The sequence below is a fragment of the Ranitomeya imitator genome, chromosome 1 (genome assembly GCF_032444005.1).
Source record: "Ranitomeya imitator isolate aRanImi1 chromosome 1, aRanImi1.pri, whole genome shotgun sequence".
Taxonomy (NCBI): Eukaryota; Metazoa; Chordata; class Amphibia; order Anura; family Dendrobatidae; genus Ranitomeya; species Ranitomeya imitator.
This window is the reverse complement of record NC_091282.1, coordinates 1,204,251,460-1,204,273,181: the sequence shown is the minus strand read 5'-3', so window position 1 is coordinate 1,204,273,181 and position 21,722 is coordinate 1,204,251,460. Positions and strand designations below refer to the sequence as shown.

At 44.2% G+C, this 21,722-nt stretch overlaps 1 protein-coding gene across 1 annotated transcript in view; it reads right to left on the bottom strand.

Annotated features, from left to right (window-relative positions):
* The window catches only part of LOC138658371 (transmembrane emp24 domain-containing protein 11-like), a 29,301-nt gene extending 9,005 nt beyond the window's left edge, over nucleotides 1-20,296 (bottom strand). Inside the window, exons 1-3 of the mRNA XM_069745819.1 lie at nucleotides 20,074-20,296; nucleotides 17,550-17,650; nucleotides 16,825-16,950 (exon numbers count right to left, since the gene is read on the bottom strand). Of these exons, the coding sequence (XP_069601920.1) occupies nucleotides 16,825-16,950; nucleotides 17,550-17,650; nucleotides 20,074-20,197 (351 nt within the window). The 5' untranslated portion in view covers nucleotides 20,198-20,296. The remainder of the gene's footprint in view (nucleotides 1-16,824; nucleotides 16,951-17,549; nucleotides 17,651-20,073) is intronic.
* Between the last annotated feature and the right edge of the window lie 1,426 nt (nucleotides 20,297-21,722).

Below are 21,722 nucleotides of genomic sequence, written 5' to 3'. Positions count from 1 at the left end.
TATAGCAGCCACATAGTATATAGCACAGGCCACGTAGTATTTGTCTGCTTTATACTACATGGCTCCTATATACTATGTGGCTGCTATATACATACATAAATACATATTCTAGAATACCCAATGCGTTAGAATAGGGCCACCATCTAGTGTTTACATAACTTTGTTGTGCTATGAAGGGGGGGGGGGGTAAGATTTCTTGCACAGTCTGCAGTCTGTGTCCACCCCTGCCTCCACCAATACTTTCTTCATGACCAATAGTAGGTCCTGACAGGGTATTCCCTTATGGAATATCCATATGATATGCCATATATGTCTGATAGATGCTGTACCCATCTCTGGAGCCCACACCTGTCTCCAGAATGAGAGTCCCACAAGCCCTTTGCCGGAATGGTAAGGTGGATGGCTGGCGTTGGCTATGCTCACAAAAAGCTGAAAATAGGCAGGTTATGGTTATAGTCTATGATATATGGATTTTAATTATATTTCTTTTTATCAATCAATGTTTAATGCAAATATAATTAGCTTATTTTGTTAAAGAAAAATGCCCTGCATGCACTTGTCAGATGCGCCTACCCTACTATATCTCATTGAACCTGGCCTTAATTTTCAGAATTTCCGCACTCACCGAAAAACAAGTAAGGGGGTTTACAACTGTTCTTCCTAAAATCTCATATTAGGGCTCATTCACTCTTTATCTTTTCCCATACAAGTGTTATGCATGTTTTTCATGGATAGCACTCATACCAATAGCAGTGATTGGGCCCATTTACTTATCCTTAATTTTTTGGGAACTAGGTGATCAGCTCAAAATTTTGGATGCATGTCTGATTTTGATGATCCGAGTGTCGGATCTGAATCAGCAAAGCAAGTCTATGGATCTGTGATGGTGATGAAGGTAGAGAAATGGTTTTGGATTTTTTGTCTCTCATTGATTCTCATTCGAGAAATCCTGATGAAACTTTGACCAACCTCTGCTGCTAATAACTGACAGTGACCAACCTCTGATGCTAAAAACTGACAGTGACCAACCTCTGATGCTAGAAACTGACAGTGACCAACCTCTGATGCTAGAAACTGACAGTGACCAACCTCTGATGCTAAAAAATGACAGTGACCAACCTCTGATGCTAGAAACTGACAGTGACCAACCTCTGATGCTAGAAACTGACAGTGACCAACCTCTGATGCTAGAAACTGACAGTGGCCAACCTCTGATGCTAAAAAATGACAGTGACCAACCTCTGATGCTAGAAACTGACAGTGACCAACCTCTGATGCTAGAAACTGACAGTGATCAACCTCTGATGTAACTCTGATACAAAAAAAACACTGATGAAACTTGGATTGATTTCTCTCATATGAGAAAATCCCTGACATGTAAATGAGGCCATATGAAAATCAAGTGGACTTTGTGATAGAGGGAAAGTAAGAGGTGGGTTGGTTGAGTGTGACTTTGCAAAATAATTTTTGTATTAAGAAGAATCATGGAATTGAGACTGAGAGAATACGAGAAGCTCAGCAGTGCCATAGACAATGAACAAAGCAGAGATCAAGCACACGTCCTCTCCATTCATGACTTCTAGGCTCTCGAGCTGTGCTCTCAAGATTGTTGTGGACCCATCTGTAGGACCCTCAAAAATGAATAAGTTATCACAAATCTTATTGATAGGGAATAGCTTATGATTTTGGAAATAACCCCTTTAGAACACTACCTTAGTATTGTCTTTATATGTGGTAGAGATGCCTCTGGCACAGGGGCGGATATATCACTGGTGCAACCTGTGAAGCAGCATAGGGGCCCAATAGGTACAGAAGCCACTTTTTCCACCAAAACAGGCGGAATTGTGCATTATGATGAGTTATTGGAATGTAAAGGACCTATATATTGTTCACCCCATGACAAAGGACAAAGCTCCGAAAAGCGCGTTGGGGTGTGTGCTGCAATTGTTCAGGGGACCATCATTTCACTATCACTAGGTAATGCCTATTGCTGCTTTCCACACACCATTTACCCTTTTCAGGGCCGGCCTTATGGGCAGGCAGACCAGGCAGCTGCCTAGGGCCCCCGCTCCTTCAGGGGCCCCCAGCCAGTGGCGTGCCGCTAATAGCTGCCCCTAGCATTGCACTTTCAACTTATCAGCATCAGCCCTATCTTGGATCTCCTCATACCTTACTAACCACACATTTAGCGCTTCCTACTCACATACTACCTCTTCATCTTGCCTCCTTTCTGTTGGTGTCCCTCAAGGCTCTGTCCTAGGACCCTTGCTCTTCTCAATCTATACACTCGACCTGGGACAACTCATAAAGTCCTATGGCTTCGAGTACCATCTACATGCTGATGACACTCAGATCTACCTCTCTGGCCCAGATGTCACCTCTCTGCTCTTCAGAATCCCAGAGTGTCTATCAGCCATATCCTCCTTCTTCTCCTCTAGCTTCCTCAAGCTCAATGTGGACAAGTCTGAACTCATCATCTTTCCTCCATCTCGGATATCTTCCCTACCTGATCTATCTATCAAAATAAATGAAATCACACTTTCCGCTGGACCTGGACTCTGCCCTGTCCTTCAAACCACACATCCAAGCTCTCGATCTCGGTTGCTGACGGACACATCCTCAAGGTACAGAAATATTTAGACTGGGCGGCATTATCTTTCGCGCTCTCCAGCTTACTCACACCCACTTCCACGCCTTTCTTCTTCTCTTGCGCTCTTTGTGGCGCTATAATGGCGGCAGTTTTGGCGGGAACCTTGCCTTGCGGCAGGGAGCAATACACAGTCTTTGCAATAAATCACAGTCCAACACGTTTCAATCACAGTTCCAAGGCACACATGACCTGCTTCTCAGGCTTAAGTAGGATCCTGTTCGTGACGCCAAGTTGGATCGCCCCCAGACACAGGGCCACGAGTTCTCGGTACCGGGCCTCTCTGGTTCGGTTCTGAGGCTGTCACGGTGGCTAGACCCGGTCCGCGACCCTGCTAAGGGGCGTCCAATAAAGGTGGAGCAGTCTGTCAGGGGTTCGTGACGCCACCTGTGGTGTTCGGTCAGGGTGACCGACGCTGCTGTGGGGTCCGCTGGGGTGATGGAATGGCAGCTGGATGGTATACCTTCCCACAGGTGAAGTATGTCCCCAGGGCTTCCCAGTAAGGTGGATGGTGATGGTGTGAGGTGCAGTCAATGACGAGGACACAAGGTTGCAGTCTCTTTACCTCTTTACTGAAGACTTCAGGATCCTCAATCCAGAGCACGTTTAACAGGGCTATCTGAGACCGGCCGGTCCGATGGGCACTTCCAGAGTTTCCTTCGCAGATCGAAATCGTTGCCTACCACTAGTGCCTGTTTGTGTTGTAGTCCTACCCTGCTGAGCATTCAGAATAGTCCTCACAACTGCTGTTCTCGTTTGTTGTTCTCTACAGCTCTCTCTCTCTTTAGTTCCAGATGTTGCTAGTTTCTCGTCCCCCAGATATATTATGGCTAGGACGCACCCGTATGACGGGAAGGCCTAGAGGTCTTCCGGGACCCTAGAGACGCCCCTCTCCCACTGTTGCCCCCTATGTCTTCGTAGGAAATTTAAGGTAGACAGCCAACCTATAATTAACTGTCCTGCGGAGTTTGAAGTAAGGCCTAGAGTCAGTTACTCCCGCGGTGTTCCGGCCACCGGCTACGCGCCTCAGTAGGATGTTGCCTCGGTCTCACGGCACGACTCCTACTGGCTCTCCTTTGTGCTTGATCTCGTTTACACTGTTCCACAATATCCTTCCCTTCATGTCTCTTTCTTAGGATACCGCCGCAAGGTAGTGCAGGCGCGGTTCCGTTACGTTCTGTTCTGTTCGCTAGGCACCTGCCAGGTTCCCACGCCTGACAGGGACCCCCCTGTGTCTTCTCCCTGCAACACCCCCTGCCATGGGATGTTGCCTGAATCCAACCCAGTCAGCTTCTGACTAACTTCCTCCCCAACCCCTAGTTTTACCAGTGTGAGGAGTGGCCCAATAAATAAAGCCTTTTTCTCCCCCTAGTGGCCGGAGTGTGAAGTGTAATGTGTTCTGGTGATACCTGGTCAGGAGAATTCCTTCAGTGCCATCAGACGCACCATCACTCCCCTTAGCGGCAGAGTGTCATACTGCAACGACCAGATCTCTGGGGCGCTGCATGATAGTCTACGCAAAGGTCACATCCGTTCCTCTGTCTCATCTGTGGCCACGGGGTTTTTTTTGTCAAGAAAAAAGATGGTGGTTTACGCCCATGCCTCGATTTCCGGGAAATAAATAAAATTACGGTGAGAAATACCTACCCTCTCCCACTCATTCCTGATCTCTATAACCAATTGTCTGGGGCTAAGTGGTTTTCCAAGCTCGATCTTAGGGGAGCATATAACCTTATCCGCATTCAGGAAGGGGATGAGTGGAAAACAGCATTTCTCACCTCCGAGGGCCTGTTTGAAAATTTGGTCATGCCCTTTGGTCTCACAACGCGCCCGCGGTGTTTCAGAACTTCATGAATGATGTGTTTTCTGATTTTATCGGGCGCTTTATGGTTGTATACCTGGATGATATCCTTGTTTTCTCGCCTGACAAGGAATCTCACATTGGTCATTTACGTGCTGTTCTTCACAGGTTACGGGGTAATTCTTTGTTTGCCTAAACCAGAGAAATGTTTGTTTTGTGTCCAGGAGCTTTCTTTTCTGGGGATCATCCTTTCTGCAAATGGGTTTCGGATGGATCCCGGAAAGGTAAAGGCCATTGTTGATTGGGTGCAACCCAGAGACCTCAAGGGGTTGCAACGGTTTCTGGGTTTCGCCAATTATTACCGAAAATTCATCAAAGGGTTTTCTCAGGTAGTCAAGCCACTCACCGATCTCACTTGCAAAGGGGCTGATCTCAAAGTTTGGTCATCCTTGGCAGTTGAAGCATTTATTACATAAAAAAAATGTTTTATGTCTGCTCCTGCATTAGTTCAGCCCGATCCATCTAAACCATTCATTGTAGAGGTGGACGCATCAGAGGTGGGAGCATGGGCGGTGTTGTCTCAGGGACCCGTTACTTTGACCAACTTGAGACCATGTGCCTTTTTCTCCCGTAAGTTTTCTTCTGCGAGGAACTATGATGTTGGGAACCGGGAGTTATTGGCCATAAAATTGGCTTTTGAGGAATGGAGGCATTTTTTGGAGAGGGCGGTTCATCGGATCACGGTGATTAATGACCACAAAAATTTGTCTTATATTGAAACCGCCAAACGGTTAACTCCTAGACAGGCTAGGTGGTCGCTATTTTTCTCTCGTTTTCATTTTTCAATCACTTTTCGGCCTGGTTCCAAGAATGTCAAGGCTGATGCCTTATCTCGCAGTTTTGATCCGATATCACCCCCCGAACCTCCTTCCTCCATTCTTTAGCATGGGGTGGTTGTTGCGGGGGGATCCTCCGAATTGGAGCTGGAGATTCGAAAGGCTCAGTCTCTTGCTCCTCCCTCTTTGCCTGACAATAAACTTTTTGTCCCAGTTCAGTACCGATTGAGGATTCTCCGGGAGTTCCACGATTCTGCTCTTAGTGGTCACCCGGGGATCTCTGCCACCCGGAAAGATATTGCTAGGCTGTTTTGGTGGCCCTCCATGAATTCTGATATTATTGAGTTTGTGCCTGCTTGTGATACCTGTGCCCGTGGTAAGAGCTCCCATAACCGGCCGGCCGGGGAATTGGTGCCATTGCCAATTCCAGATAGACCTTGGACTCATTTGTCCATGGATTTTATCACTGATCTCCCTCCTTCCAATGGCAAAACTGTAATCTGGGTAGTGGTTGACAGATTCAGTAAGCAAGCGCATTTTGTACCTCTGGCAGGATTGCCTAATGCTGAGACACTATCTAGATTGTTTGTTGAGCACGTTGTACGGCTGCATGGTGTGCCTTTGAGTGTGGTTTCTGATAGAGGAGTACAATTTGTGTCCAAATTTTGGAGGGCATTTTGTAAAAGATTGGGTATTTGTTTGACCTTCTCCTCTGTTTACCATCCTGAGGCCAATGGGCAGACGGAGAGGACCAATCAGTCACTTGAACAGATTTTGAGGTGTCTTGCTACATCTCAGCAGGATGATTGTGTTCTTCATTGCCCGTGGCTGAATTTGCATTTAATAATCGGATTAACCAGTCCACGGGCATCTCTCCATTCTTCTGTAGCTACAGTTTTCATCCCCATTTTGGTGAATTTTCTAGGCTGGATTCAGGATGTCCAGGGGCTGATACGGCAGTGCAACGGTTGGGGGAGGTGTGGAGGGAGGTCCAGAAGAACGTTGGGAAGACTCAGGGCAAACATAAACTTTTTTGCTGATAATTGACGGTCTGTAGGACCGATATTCCTGGTAGGAGATAAAGTGTGGTTGTCTACCAAGAACATTCGTCTCAAGGTTCCTTCGGCTAAGCTTGGTCCCAGGTTTATTGGTCCTTACGAGATCATTGAGGTGGTCAATCCAGTTGCCTTTCGTTTACACCTTCCTCAGTCGCTTCGGATCCCCAATGTGTTCCATAAATCCCTTCTTAAGTCCTTTGCACAATCTTCCGCTGGGCCTCCATCCCTTCCGCCTCCTGTCTCTGTGGATGGTCAGACCGAGTTTGAAGTAGAACGGATCGTGGATTCTCGCATGGTCCGTAGTTCTCTTCAGTATTTGGTCCATTGGAGGGGTTATGGTCCTGAGGATCGATCTTGGGTCCCGGCGCGATCTGTCCATGCTGATCGATTGGTCCGGGCATTTCATGCACGTTATCCTGGGAAACCTGGGGGTCCGGTGGCCCCCCCTTGAGAGGAGGGTACTGTCATGATTCGTTCCGGAGTTTAGTCTTGTCTGCTTTTTCTCTGGGTGGATCATGTCAAGGGTTAACTTTGATCTGCCTCATTCTGGGCTCGGGTTTGCTATTTAGCTCCCAGGTATCCTGAGGGTGGTGTCAGCTATAGCTCTGTCTTTGGCGTGTGAACTTGACTCTGGAAGCCCTTGGTTTGTCCTACTGAACCCTGACTTGTCCTGTGTCTGTTATCTCCCCCTGCCTGCTCTTTCCCAGTGTCTCTTTGTTTGTCTGTATATCTGATTGACTCCCTGGTTATGATCTTGGCTTGGCTCTTTGACTCAGTTTCAGTTTTTCCGTATAGTACCGTATTTTGCCCGTCCTGGTTTACTGATCCCTAGCTATGTCCTGACTATCCATTCTGTCTAAATCCGTTTGTACTGTTGTGCTCAGACTTGGTTTTCCTGACCTCGCTCTCGCCACTAGGTGGCGTCTGTTCAGTTGCTCTGTGTGTGCAGTCTGGCTTCACTACCAGGCTCCCCCTGGTGGAGGTTGCACTGTACTGCACTGCAGCTGCATGACACTAACACTCTCGCACCCCTTCAGTCCGTTCTTAACTCTGCTGCCCGACTAATTAATCTCTCTCCTCGCTACACTCGTGCTTCCCCTCTTTGCAAATCCCTTCACTGGCTCCCAATTTCCCAGCGTATCCAGTTTAAACTACTAACACTGACCTACAAAGCCATTCATAACCTTTCTCCTCCGTACATTTCCGAACTAATCTCTCAATATCTTCCCTCACGTGATCTCCGGTCCTCCCAAGACCTCCTCCTCTCCTCCGCGCTTATTCGCTCCTCACCCAATCGCCTCCAAGACTTCTCCCGAATATCCCCCATCCTCTGGAATTCTGTGCCCCAACACGTCCGGTTACCCACCACATCCTCCACATTTGGATCCTTCAAAAGAAACTTAAAAAAACCCATCTCTTCAAAGAACCTTACAGCCTTACAGACCACACGGCCACCTCAACACCATCGGAGCTTCTGCAACCCTCGACCTACTGTCCCCTTCCCCATAATCCTGTAGAATGTAAGCCCGCAAGGGCAGGGTCCTCGCCCCTCTATATCAGTCTGTAATTGTTAGTCTGTTTACTATAAGTGATATTTGTATTTTGATATAACCCCTTCTCATGTACAGCACCATGGAACTAATGGTGCTATGTAAATAAATAATAATAATAATAATCAGCATCATAGACACCAATACAGTTGAAAGCAGTGATGCAGGGGAGAGCGTCGGCTTCAGGCTGACTTTTGGGTGTAGATATAGCAGCAAAATGGAAAAATCCAGCATCCATAGGAAATGAAGTAAGATTGTTTTAACCCCTTCATGACCTATGACATTATTATTATTATTTATTTTTATAGCACCATTAATTCCATGGTGCTGTACATGAGAAAGGGGTTACATATATGTACGTCATAGGTTGTGTCCCTGCACTCCGTTCAGGCTCCAGTGCTAAGCTTGTATGTTTTCCAGTACATGACAGGTGATTTCATCAGCTGACATGTGCACGTAACAGCAATGGGTGGAATCGCGATCCACCTGCGGCTGTTAAAATGATAAATGTCAATCTCCAACAGTGGCATTTAACATGATCGCGCCTGAAGAGCGTCACTAAACCCACGCATCGACGCCCGTGTTACATGACCGTGGGGTGCCAATGGGTTGGCATGACAACCAAGGGTCTGCAGGAGACCCCTGTGGTTGTCATTGCAGATATGCTATGAACGCAACCATGAGGCCGGTGCTCGTAGTAGATGATCATTTTAGCTATACATAGCAGGGCTGAAGTCCCGCTGTGTGTAGCACAGGCGATTAGATGATCGCAGCTTCTAGTCTCTCATGGAGAAAATTGAAGCAAGTAAAAAGTAAAAAAAAATACCCTACTTTTTGCTTCATTCAAAATCAAACAATTAAAAAAATTTTAAAAAACACATATTTGGTATTGCCGCTTTCACAATCGCCCGATCTATCAAAATATAAAAAGAATTAATCTGATTGGTAAACAGTATAACGAGAAAAAAAATGAAAACACCAGAATTGCGTTTTTTTGGTCTCCGCAACATTGCAATAAAATACAATAACTTTCAATCAAAAGATCGTATCTACCCCAAAATGGTATCAATAAAAACATCAGCTCAGCGCACAAACATAAGCCCTTACCCAGCCTCAGATCCAGAAAATTTGAGACGCTATGGGTCTCTGATAATTTTTTTTTTTGCAAACTTTGCATTTTTTCCACTACTTAAATTAAAAAGAACCTTTACATGTTTGGTATCTATGAACTTGTAATGACCTGGAGAATCATAATAACAGGTCAGTTGTAGCATTTAGTGAACACGGTAAGCAATACACCCAGAAAACAATTGTGGAATTGCACTTTTTTTTTGCAATTTCATCACACTTTGAATTTTTTTTTCCCGTACACTATATGGTAAAACCAATTGTGTTGTTCAAAAGTAAAAAATGGAAACACAAAAATGGAAAATCGCAATGTCGTGAAGGGGTTTTACCTCAGTTCCTGTAGGTGCTGGAATTTTCCATATTGCTGCTACTTCGGTATTAGTGCCCCATCTTTGCACCCCCTATGATTACGCCTCTGAGCATATGGATAATTAATGCAGACAAGCCATGGAACTCACAGCCATCACGATGCACAAAAAAATACATCAGTCTGCTCCATCCCTGGAAATACTCGAGTCTTTAACGTTAAAAAAAACATGAAGGCATCACCGGATTTCCAGCACATGCCATTCTAACGATCCGTACAGGCATCTGATGTAGATGTTTTTGGGTTGACATTGATCAGTGTAATGAGGAGAGAGACACTGACTACCCTCCACTACACCCTCACTGACGCTGAGGACTATCCTCCCGCCCGGGCTGCTAATCTCCACATCAGTGAAGCAGAATAATTTGGCAGATAGTTTTCCGATTTTTGAAGCATCTTACAGAATCACTTCAATTTTACATTTCTGAAGCGTGATCACATCCACTTTAGCGCAGTCTCTCCGACAAACTCCTGGGAAAATGGAGTGTGAAATTGTCTAACTCCTAAGTGGATTGTTTGCCTGACTCTTTGAGTTTCAGTAAAATCTCAGTCTAAATATTTTATGTTCGTTCAGAGAACGATTAGACAAATTTTCTGAATTATTTCTTTCAATACGTCCTTACTTGATAATGGATGGTTAACAGCTGTTGCAGATTTCGCTTCGTTTAATCATTTCTAAAATGCAAATCTTAAACAGTGATGAAACGTTAACGAGGGCCGGATACACAGCGGAAGTATGAAAACTGGGGATTCAGCTAATAGTCAGTTGATCAGGAGACGTTTGTGAGGCGTTTCAGCCATATTCCTCATTTCATTTCTGACTGTGCAGCTAATAGTCATTTACTAAATAAAGGGACATGATCTACCAAAAAAATCCATTTATATATGGCGATCTCGACGGCCATTTTCCTGAAGCCGAGTTCACATCTCGGCTGCAGGAAAATGGCCGCTGCGATCTCCATCTGCGCACGCGTGGCATCCCGCGGCCATTTTCCTGAAGCCCCGGGAAGCCGAGAAGAACCATCTGCGCACGCGCGGCCTCACAAAGATGGCCGCGCCCACCGATAAACGGCTGAATAGCGCAGATCGCGCTATTTTCCTTGAAGCTGCGCAGTGGATTCGCCACTTGGACATGCGCACACCACTACGCCACCAACGGAGATCTGGGGGAGAAACAGCGCTGTCACCACGCCCATATGACCTGACCAGCGTGAGTGACAGCCGAAAATGGCGACTTTACAAAGGTATTTCAGCAGCATAGGTGGGGAATAAAGGCTCCAAAATACACTAATGTAAAGCACAGCTCTGCCCCTATTTAACGCTATTTTTAGCTCTTCTTGAAAAAACGTGGTAACAGGTTCCCTTTAAGGTTTCGATGGTGACAGTAGACAAACAAACCCTGTGTAGTCTGATTCTTTGGTCATTCTATGTTCTGTCCCCTTCTTCTTGCTAATGTAAATGTATGAGGAGAGATGGATGGGGTGATCATTGTTGGATTAGTCCTTTAGAAGGTTTTTGTTTTAGTCTGTAACCATAAGGGTACATAGGTTTAAATGAGAGCTGTAGACAGGAAAAACAGAAGGAGGGGAGGGGGAATGTGGAAGGAGACAGTATGGACAGGATGGGGAATATGTGAGGAGACAGAATGGTTATGCGGAAATATATGAGGAGACAATATGAGAGGAATGGTAATGTGTGAAGAGACCATATAGGGGAATGTGTGAGGAGAAGTATGGGAAGGGGGCAATGTGTGAGGAGATAATATGTGAGAAAACAGTATGGGCAGCAAGGTGGAATGTTTGAAGAGACAGTATGGTGGGGAGGGGCATTGTGTGTAGAGATGGTATGGAGCAGGAGAAGTATGGGCAGGGGGGAAATGTGTGAGGAGACAGTATGGCAGGGATGGGCAACGTTTTGGAGAGACAATATTGGGGAATGTGTGAGGAGAAGCATAGAAAGGGTGAGTGTCTGATTAGACATGCTATGTCCCAATGTCTTATTAGACATGCTATCGCGCCATATCCCTGCTACTGTTTGCTTCAAAACTCCTTGAGCAGCATGTCCATGCTCAACTTTCCTCCCACCTCTCATCTAACTCTCTCCTTGACAATCTCCAATCTGGTTTCCACCCCCACCTCTCCACAGAAACTGCCCTGACCAAAATTTCAAATGACTTACTCATAGCCAAAGCCAACAGACAGTTCTCCATCCTCGTCCTTCTTGACCTGTCCTCTGCAGTTGACCACTGCCTACTGCTACAGATTCTTTCTTCCATTGGCATCAAAGACCTTGCCCTGTCCTGGATTGCCTCATACCTTTCCGACCGCGCATTTAGCATTTCCCACTCCCACACTACGTCCTCATCCCGCCCTCTCTCTGTTGGTGTCGCCCAAAGCTCTGTCCTGGGGCCCCTACTTTATTCAATCTATACCCTTGACCTAGGACAACTCATAAAGTCATATGGCTTCCAGTGCCACCTGTATGCGGATGACACTCAGATCTACCTCTCTGGCCCAGATATCACCTCCCTGCTGTCCAGAATCCCGGAGTGTCTATCAGCCATATCCTCCTTCTTCACCTCTCACTTCCTAAAACTCAATGTAGACAAAACCAAACTCATTTCCTCCATCTCGCATATCTCCCCTACCCGATCTATCTATTATGGTAAATGACATCACACTCTCTCCCGCACCTGTAATCTGCTGTCTCGGAGTAACTCTCGACTCTGCCCTGTCCTTCAATCCACAAGTCCAAACTCTTGCCACCTCCTGTCGTCTTCAACTCAAAAATATTGCCAGAATCCATCCCTTCCTCAGCCCTCAATCTTCTAAAACTCTTGTGCATGCCCTCATCATCTCCCGCCTCGACTACTGCAACACCCTCCTCTGTGGCCTCCCCACTAACTCTCTGGCACCACTCCAGTCTGTCCTCAACTCTGCTGCCTAACTAATCTACCTCTCTCCTTGCTACTCCCCTGCTTCTCACCTCTGCAAATCCCTCCACTGGCTCCCAATTCCCCGACGAATCCAGTTCAAGCTACTAACACTGATCTAGAAAGCCATCCACAACCTGTACCCTCCCTATATCTCTGAACTAATCTCCCAGTATCTTCCCTCACATAATCTTCGATCCTCCCAAGACCTCCTATTCTCCACCACACTTATTCGTTCCTCACACAACCGCCTCCAAGATTTCTCCCGAATATTCCCCATCCTCTGGAATTTCACGTCTCAACATGTCCGATTAACCACCACCCTCGGATCCTTCAGACAGAACCTGAAAACCCATCTCTTTAGGAAAGCCTACAGCCTGCGATAACCATTCTGCTGCCTCACCACCACCTGAGCTGCTGCCTCATCAACACCGGAGCTGCTGCACCCCGCCCTTCTTTCCCATTATTCTGTAGAATGTAAGTCCGCAAGGACAGGGTCCTCTCCCCTCTGTACCAGTCTGTCATCATAAATTCGTTTACCGTAAATGATATCTATAACTCGGTATGTAACCCCTTTCTCATGTACAGCACCATGGAACTAATGGTGCTATATAAATAAATAATAATAATAGTAGATAACTTGGGCAGAGGGAGTAATATGTGAGGAGACAGTATTAGCAGAGAGGGGAATGTCTGAGGAGACAGTATTGCAGGGAGGGGCAATGTGTGGTGAGACAGTATGGGAGAATGTATCAGGAGAACTATGGGAAGTGGGATTGTGTTAGGAGATAGTATGGGCAGGAAGAATGAGGAGGCAGTATGGGCAAGGGAGAATGTCTGACGAGGTAGTAAGGGAGTGGTGAATGTGTAAGGAGACAGAGTATGAACAGAGAAGGAAAAGTGTGATGAGACAGTTTGTGTAAGGAGGAATGCGTGAAGAGACAGTTTGGGGAGGAAGAAAGTGTGAAGAGACAGTATGGGCTGATAAAAGTGTTGGGGGGCACAATATAGAGACTGGGTAGTGTGGGGGGCAATAAAGAGTTGGGGCAGCATCGTGAACAGTGTAAGAGGCCAGTATGGAGAGGATATTATGCACAGAGGGTGAGTGTGAGGCGGGGGCACAATATAGTAACTGGGAAGTATGGGAAGGACACAGTGTGAGAGGATAATGTGAAGAGCGAGCCTAGTGTCGAAAGGAGAGGAAAGTGAGAAGGCCATTTACCATAAGAGGGACAGTGTGTAGGTCATATTTTGTGCAGGGAGCATAGTGAGGGGCAATTATTCAGAGGCACTGCATAGGACAGATATTTTTATTCAATAGCATTCTAATGATGTTTATTTCTAAGGGTACTGTATCGGGATGTGCTGCAGAAGAATAGAAAAGTCTGCAGAGACGAAATCTGGATGTGAAAAGTCATCATGGTGTCTGGACCAGATGGAAAAAAAGAAAGATAATGACCCCAATCAGCGAGCATGTCACTTATAAAGTACCTGCAAATGTTTATTTATGATACTACTAGATGGTGGCCCGATTCTAACGCATCGGATATTCTAGAATATGCATGTCCACGTAGTATATTGCTCAGCCATGTAGTATATTGCCCAGCCACATAGTATATTGCCCAGCCACGTAGTATATTGAACAGCCACGTAGTATATTGAACAGCCACGTAGTATATTGCCCAGCCACGTAGTATATTGCCCAGTCACGTAGTATATTGCTCAGCCACGTAGTATATTGCCCAGTCACGTATTATATTGCCCAGCCACGTAGTATATTGCCCAGCCAGGTTTGGTATGGGCGCAGGACCTGTGATGATGTCGCCGTCACATGACCGTGACGTCATGGCAGGTCTTTTTCGCAGGACCTGTGATGACGTCACGGTCACATGACCATGACGTCATGGCAGGTCCCTGTCGCATACCATCCTTGCCACCTGAACCTGCCACTTGCATGGAGCGGTCACCGGAGCGTCGCGAGGAGTGGGAAAGGCGCCGGAATGTGAGTATATGATGATTTTTTTATTTTTTTTAAATTATTTTTAACATTAGATCTTTTTACTATTGAGGCTGCATAGGCAGCATCAATAGTAAAAAAGTTGGTCACGCAGGGTTAATAGCAGCGTTAATGGAGTGCGTTACACCGCTGCATAACGCGGTGCATTAGCGCTGCCATTAACCCTGTGTTTGGGCTGACTGGAGGGGAGTATGGAGTGGGCACTGACTGCGGGGAGGAAGGAGCTGCCATTTTCTTCCGGACTGTGCCCGTCGCTGATTGTTCGTGGCTGTTTTGCCGTGACCAATCAGCGACTTGGATTTCCATGACAGACAGAGGCTGCGACCAATGAATATCCATGACAGAAAGAAGGACAGACGGTAGTGACAATTAGACAATTATATAGTAGATGACTCATCAGTGCTGTTGTTCCTCTATTAGTGATGAGCGAGTGTGCTCGTTACTCGAGCTTTCAGAGCATGCTCGGGTGTTCTCCGAGTATTTTAGGTGTGCTCCTAGATTATGTTTTTGTCTCCGCAGCTGCATGATTTGCAGTTGTTAGACAACCTGAACACATGCAGGGATTGCCTGTTTGCTAGGGAATCCCCACATGTATTCAGGCTGTCTTGCAGCCGCAAATTATGCAGCTGCGGAGACAAAAACATAATCAACGAGCAGGCCCCAAATATTCGGAGAACACCCGAGCATGCTCGGAAAACTCGAGTAATAAGCACACTCACTCGCTTATCGTTATCCTCTATAGAGCACAGTCTGGTGAAGGCGGTTAACAATAACTTCTAGTATCTCCTTATCACTGTTAAGGTCATACCAGGAGTTCTAGGTTTATGTCACTATCATATATGGTGCTGACCTGACATCGCAACTGATCGCTGTACTAAGCTTGGTGTTGTATGCATATATCGATGTTGCTTCTGGTCATGTATTGTTCTACTGGTGTTGCATTCATTTACTGGTGGTGGATCTGATGCTGCATTTCTGTGCTGTTGGTGGTTCTGGTAATTTATTCCTGTACTGATGGTGAATCTGATTATGTATTCCTACACTGATGGTGGTTCCGTTTATGAATTCATGTACTGTTGACAGTTCTGCTGATGCATTCCTGCTCATATGATGGTTTTGGTGCTTCATCCCTGTTTTGAGGGTTGTTGTGATGCTGTATTTCTGTACTAATGGTGGTTCAAGGTGATGTATTCCTGTACTGATGGTGATTCTGGTGATGTGTTCCTGTATTGATTGTGGTTCTGGTGATGTATTCCTGTAAGTACAATAAAAACCCCTGTGTATGCTCTTGTCTCTAATCCATTGTTCATAATTTGACCAATGGCGGCAGATCTAGAGATCTCCTGTGTCCCACCCCAAATTAGCTCTCCCAGGAAAGAGGGTTTACCTGATAGCTGTTAATAGGAAAGTGTGCCAAACTGAATTTTTGCCCCGGGTGCAGGAAAACCTAGATTTGTCTCTGTCAGTATATTAGTCCTTGACAACCCCACTTAGTAAGAAGGCAAAGAGTAGAGAATATTATAAAATGACAAAATAATCTATACCTACCCTATGAATTCGCCATCGCTCCAGTGATGCTGCACTAGTGGTCCCCACTGATACTAGAAATAATAATGTCCTGTCCAACAATAATGCAGTCACTGTAGTCAATCACTAGCCTATTTAGTAATTTGCTGTACAAACCCACGTTGGCTCTAGCAGTCATACGAGGGATGATTATTATTGTAATATTTTTATAATGCATTTTTGGGCTGTGCAACTACTGCTACTTATATAGCAAAGAATTATTAATACATCATTTGGCACCAGCAGGGGCCACAGGAGTGATCATGAGTTCAATTGGTAATTAATGCTTATTTTTAATTTCATACCATTCATTGCTTTTAGCCCAAATTTGAGAAATCTATGAAAATACAATCAAATTACTCTCAGGCTGTATAAAAGTGGGCCTCACCATGGGGCTAAGAGCAGGGAATTTTCTACATACAAAAATGTCATATTAGGGGGGGGGCAAAGAAATTTCAAGTTATGCCATTCCTTAGATCTTCATAGAATTGAAATGTGAAGAACCAATACATAAGGCTTACCTTATTTTCGGTAAGGCAAGTTGCTTAATTTTACATATGTTTTACTTAATTTGCTCTCTGTCAAATTTTAAAGGAGTGTCAGATAATAAATTTCCATTTTTTATATATTTATGTTGTCAGTAGACTTGAGCGAATATGTTCAGTAACGATCGCCGAATCAGAATTTGCCATTTTCGTGCCATATTTGTACTCTATTTTATATTTGACGAACGGTTCTGAACATATCCGCTCAACTCTACTCCCACTGACTCCAATGACGTTTGGCAATGTGTTCGGCGAATATTGCAAATACTACATTCATCGGCAATCGTAATCTGAACCAAATTTTGCAAAGTTCAGTCAACTCTAGTTGTCAGTGACCAAAAGAGACAAGTTATAGACACGTATCTCTTGATACTTACCAGTCTACTTGAAGCAAATGCTATTGGATTTGTAGAGTTTGACTGTAGACAGATAAAATGAAGCCCAGGGGAATGTGTGGTGAAAATAAATTTTCCATCTGGTCCATACAATTTTGATAGTAATACCTGTAAATGAACAAATGGAAATATATTTAAGACATATAGAGTAAGTTGAATATGTATGTTTGAAATTCAGGTAGGACTGGGTTAAATACTATCACTGCAGGATTAAGTAGATGCACATGGCTAGCTTTGACAAGAAGCAGGGCCTTTGTTCACTTGGAAGCTCTCAGTCTGCTGCGGTTGAGCAGCAAGGAGTGTACTGAAGCTGGTGAGAGACCAGCCAAAATGTGAGCTTTAGCTGGGAGAGAGACAGGGCAGAGTCTCTTTCTGAATGGAGACTGCATGGGTAAGCTCAGAAAGCTGAGCAGTCTGTGTGTTGGAGTTGCAAAGAACAGAGTGGAAGCTGCAGCCTGATCAGTGTGATCTGTGTATGGAGTTGAACACTTCTGTGTTGGACTCTGGAAGCTGCTGAAGCTCAGTCTAAAGGACCGTACCTCTTCTGTGTGTAAAGTTTGCACGGGAGAACGGACTGTAATCTGTTTGGGTGAACTCCCACTGACATAAATGTAGCTGCTAAATGAACTGTTTATTTGCTGTGATACATTTTTGCCCAGAAGAGGCTGTTTTGGTTTTGAATGAACAGGGCACGTTGAAATATTTACCTCTTCATTTGGAGCTTTGACAGTCACAACCATTCCCAGGCCAGGAGCAGAGGGGAGGAAGTCATGTTTGCTCATGTCCCACTTTTGTATCTTGTAGCGGCCTTAAAAAAATAAAACATTAAGAACCTGATTTTTATCTTTAGGCAATTTACTATTCTGAGAGGGTTTGAAGGAAGCACTAAAAATGCAACTAGCGTTGATGACATCACTGCACAAGCCGATGATGTCATATAAAGAGACTGTCTGGTTTAGAAAACATTGGTTCAGTTACCTATTTGGATAATTAAACATTAATAGAAGGATCAATCTATTAGCCAGAGAAGGCGTCTACCAAGTATATTTCTCGTTCTGGAGGACTCATGTTTTACGAAGATGTAATACCTTATCTTTCCTGCAGAGGCACCGTAGGTAAAATTAACACTTTCTGTTGAGTTTTACCATATAATATAGTGTAATATTGCAATCAAAAATTATTGTCATGTGTGGACAACCCATCTAGTGTGACAGGTAAATTGAATATATGTGGTATGTATGTGCACATGGTTGATCATTGAGCATATGCTTGCAAGAACATATATAGATAGAATTGTTCAAAATACGCGTATTACAGCTAAATATCCAAAATGATGTCAATATGTAAATAGATGAATTCTAAAGGATTTGAAAATGCAAATAAAAAAATGTAGAAATAAATAGCAAAAATCCACCGCACACTCTAACGCAATGATTTGCAACCATCTGTGGAATTTTATTTTAGACAAAGAAAAAAAAGTGCCAAGTTACAAAAATTGGTCCAAAACCCAGCTAAGTAACATAGTAACATAGTAACATAGTTAGTAAGGCCGAAAAAAGACATTTGTCCATCCAGTTCAGCCTATATTCCATCATAATAAGTCCCCAGATCTACGTCCTTCTACAGAACCTAATAATTGTATGATACAATATTGTTCTGCTCCAGGAAGACATCCAGGCCTCTCTTGAACCCCTCGACTGAGTTCGCCATCACCACCTCCTCAGGCAAGCAATTCCAGATTCTCACTGCCCTAACAGTAAAGAATCCTCTTCTATGTTGGTGGAAAAACCTTCTCTCCTCCAGACGCAAAGAATGCCCCCTTGTGCCCGTCACCTTCCTTGGTATAAACAGATCCTCAGCGAGATATTTGTATTGTCCCCTTATATACTTATACATGGTTATTAGATCGCCCCTCAGTCGTCTTTTTTCTAGACTAAATAATCCTAATTTTCGCTAATCTATCTGGGTATTGTAGTTCTCCCATCCCCTTTATTAATTTTGTTGCCCTCCTTTGTACTCTCTCTAGTTCCATTATATCCTTCCTGAGCACCGGTGCCCAAAACTGGACACAGTACTCCATGTGCGGTCTAACTAGGGATTTGTACAGAGGCAGTATAATGCTCTCATCATGTGTATCCAGATCTCTTTTAATGCACCCCATGATCCTGTTTGCCTTGGCAGCTGCTGCCTGGCACTGGCTGCTCCAGGTAAGTTTATCATTAACTAGGATCCCCAAGTCCTTCTCCCTGTCAGATTTACCCAGTGGTTTCCCGTTCAGTGTGTAATGGTGATATTGATTCCTTCTTCCCATGTGTATAACCTTACATTTATCATTGTTAAACCTCATCTGCCACCTTCCAGAGACACCCCTTCTGTTCTTTGTGCCACTAGTGGAGCGCGGGCTGGAAAGTATAATACTACGGTCAAGGAAATTACGTTAGTGGCATCACTCCAGCGCTGAAATAAAACACTCTGCAGGAGTGGTGCTTTTTGTGCACCATTTATGATGGTTTGTGTTTTTTTTTTTCCATGTGCTTGCCTGTTTTACATGCTTATTATTGTGGGTAGGGTTTCAGCTCAATCTTCAATTGTGACTTTTCCAAAAAAAAAATTGCACAATTGTTCTTTTGTCTCCCCCCTCAGATTGATTGTATGTCATTTTTGTGCAAATTTTGTAACATTTTACCAGAATCTGTGACTTTTTGAGCAAAAAAAAATAAATCACAAAAAAGGTTTAAAAAAAAGTGGCTTAAAAAAACCTCAAAAATTATTAATTGGGCTCTAAATATGCAAAAAAAAAACTGCCTGTCATGTAGAACATAGAGGGTAAAATTAGGAGCCAGCTACACTACCCAGCTGAATCTACTACCTGTTCTTTCTAGGTTTTGCTCAAGGGTTAAGTTGGACTTTTGGAGAACACAGGATTTTTTTTCTCTGTCTATCATGTTGATGATCATGGAGTATGTTTACCGAGATCATCATGGATCATTAAGCCTAATAGACCTGATATCTACCCAAGTTTTGCTTAGTGCTGACACCACCAACCTTAGCACTTTTGGAAAACTTGAACAAAAAAAGTTAAATTTTTCAAATATGTACTTGTGATTTATAAACTTATACATCCAACCACACAGTATAATAAATAATGTATAACCATAATAATAACAAGTATATCAAATAAATCTAACAGAAAGAATGATAATCACATGATAATGAGGAATATCACCCTACCTGTGACCAACATATCGGACGGGAGGTCTTCTATGACACATTTCTCCTCTCTTTCAAAAGAATGATAGTACATCGAATGTACCACCGACCATAAGCAGAAGATGACTACTGGTCGCATCGCCATGAGTTCCTTGTTTCCCAAAAATATGGATGGAATGAGAGGACACGTGGCGGTAGCACTGTTGGTTAGGTCGTCTTCTACAGTGAATAGCACTCAGGTATTGATTTTCATGGGAAAATCCATCTGCTTCTTATTCAGGTTAATGACTGATCTCATTCCAGTAGAAAAAGGAGGAGAAGAATGGAGAATGAAATCGTGTTCTGGGGATTGTACTGATGATAATATTTTTTATGTAGAACTATAATAATGGGATTACCATGGATTATCCAGGATTTAATCAAAACAATGGTTCAATATGTCAAGGAAATTAAATAACTTTCTTCCGCATTTTAAATCCTTGTATCTAATTACCATATATTGGGAACTTTTTTGTGTTTTTAATTTACAGGTTAAAATGGATGAAGTAGACCCTTCAAGAATTAATCTCTTTACTGGTAAATCAAACCTTAAAGGATAGGCAATAAGATGGAAGCTGTGTAAGAAGATGGCCATACATCATGGGAGAAAGAATCTCCTATTTTCTCGCTTTTATATGGACATCTGACCCTCACATCTTTTCAAAATTGTTGGATATCCCATTCCAAAATGATGAGCTGGGCTTTCATACCAAATTCTGAACATCCCCAATCTTTTCTTAAGATGTATGCTAATTTTCCATTGATGAGAACATCTGACTCTGACAGGCTTTGGATGTAATGGAGGTAGAGATGGGCGAACCAAACAGTAAAGGTACCATCACATTAAGCGACGCTGCAGCGATCTAGACAACGATGTCGATCGCTGCAGCGTCGCTGTTTGGTCGCTGGAGAGCTGTCACACAGAAAGCTCTCCAGCGACCAACGATGCCGAAGTCCCCGGGTAACCAGGGTAAGCATTGGGTTACTAAGCGCAGGGCCGCTGAGCAACTTAACAACGATATCGCTAGCGATCCGTGACGTTGCAGTGTCCTGGCTAGCGATATCGTTGTGTTTGACAGTCAGCAGCGATCTGGATCCTGCATCGTTGGTCGGAGCAGAAAGTCCAGAACTTTATTTCGCCGCTGGACTCCCGCAGACATCGCTGGCATTGGTGCTATGGACTCCTGCCGGTTGCCCAGACCTGAATCAAATCAAGCACATCTGAGACATCATATCTCGTTACATCCAACAACGTCACGTTGCACCACAGACTGTCCAGGAATTGACTGATGCTTTAATCCTGGTATGGGAGAAGATCCCTCAGGAGAAAATCCACCACCTCATTAGGAGCATACCCAGGTGTTGCAGGGAGGTCATACAGGCACATGGAGGCCACACACAATTTCCACTGAAGTTGGATAAGCCTGTAATTTGATTTTCCACTTTGATTTTGAGTATCATTCCAAATCCAGACCTCCGTGGGAAATTAATTTTGAATTACATTGATCATGCTTATGTTTTATTGTTCACAACACATTATTCCACTATATAATGAATAAAGATTTAGAACTGGAATATTATATTCAGTGATATCTAGGATGTGGTATTTTAGCGTTCCCTTTATTTTTTTT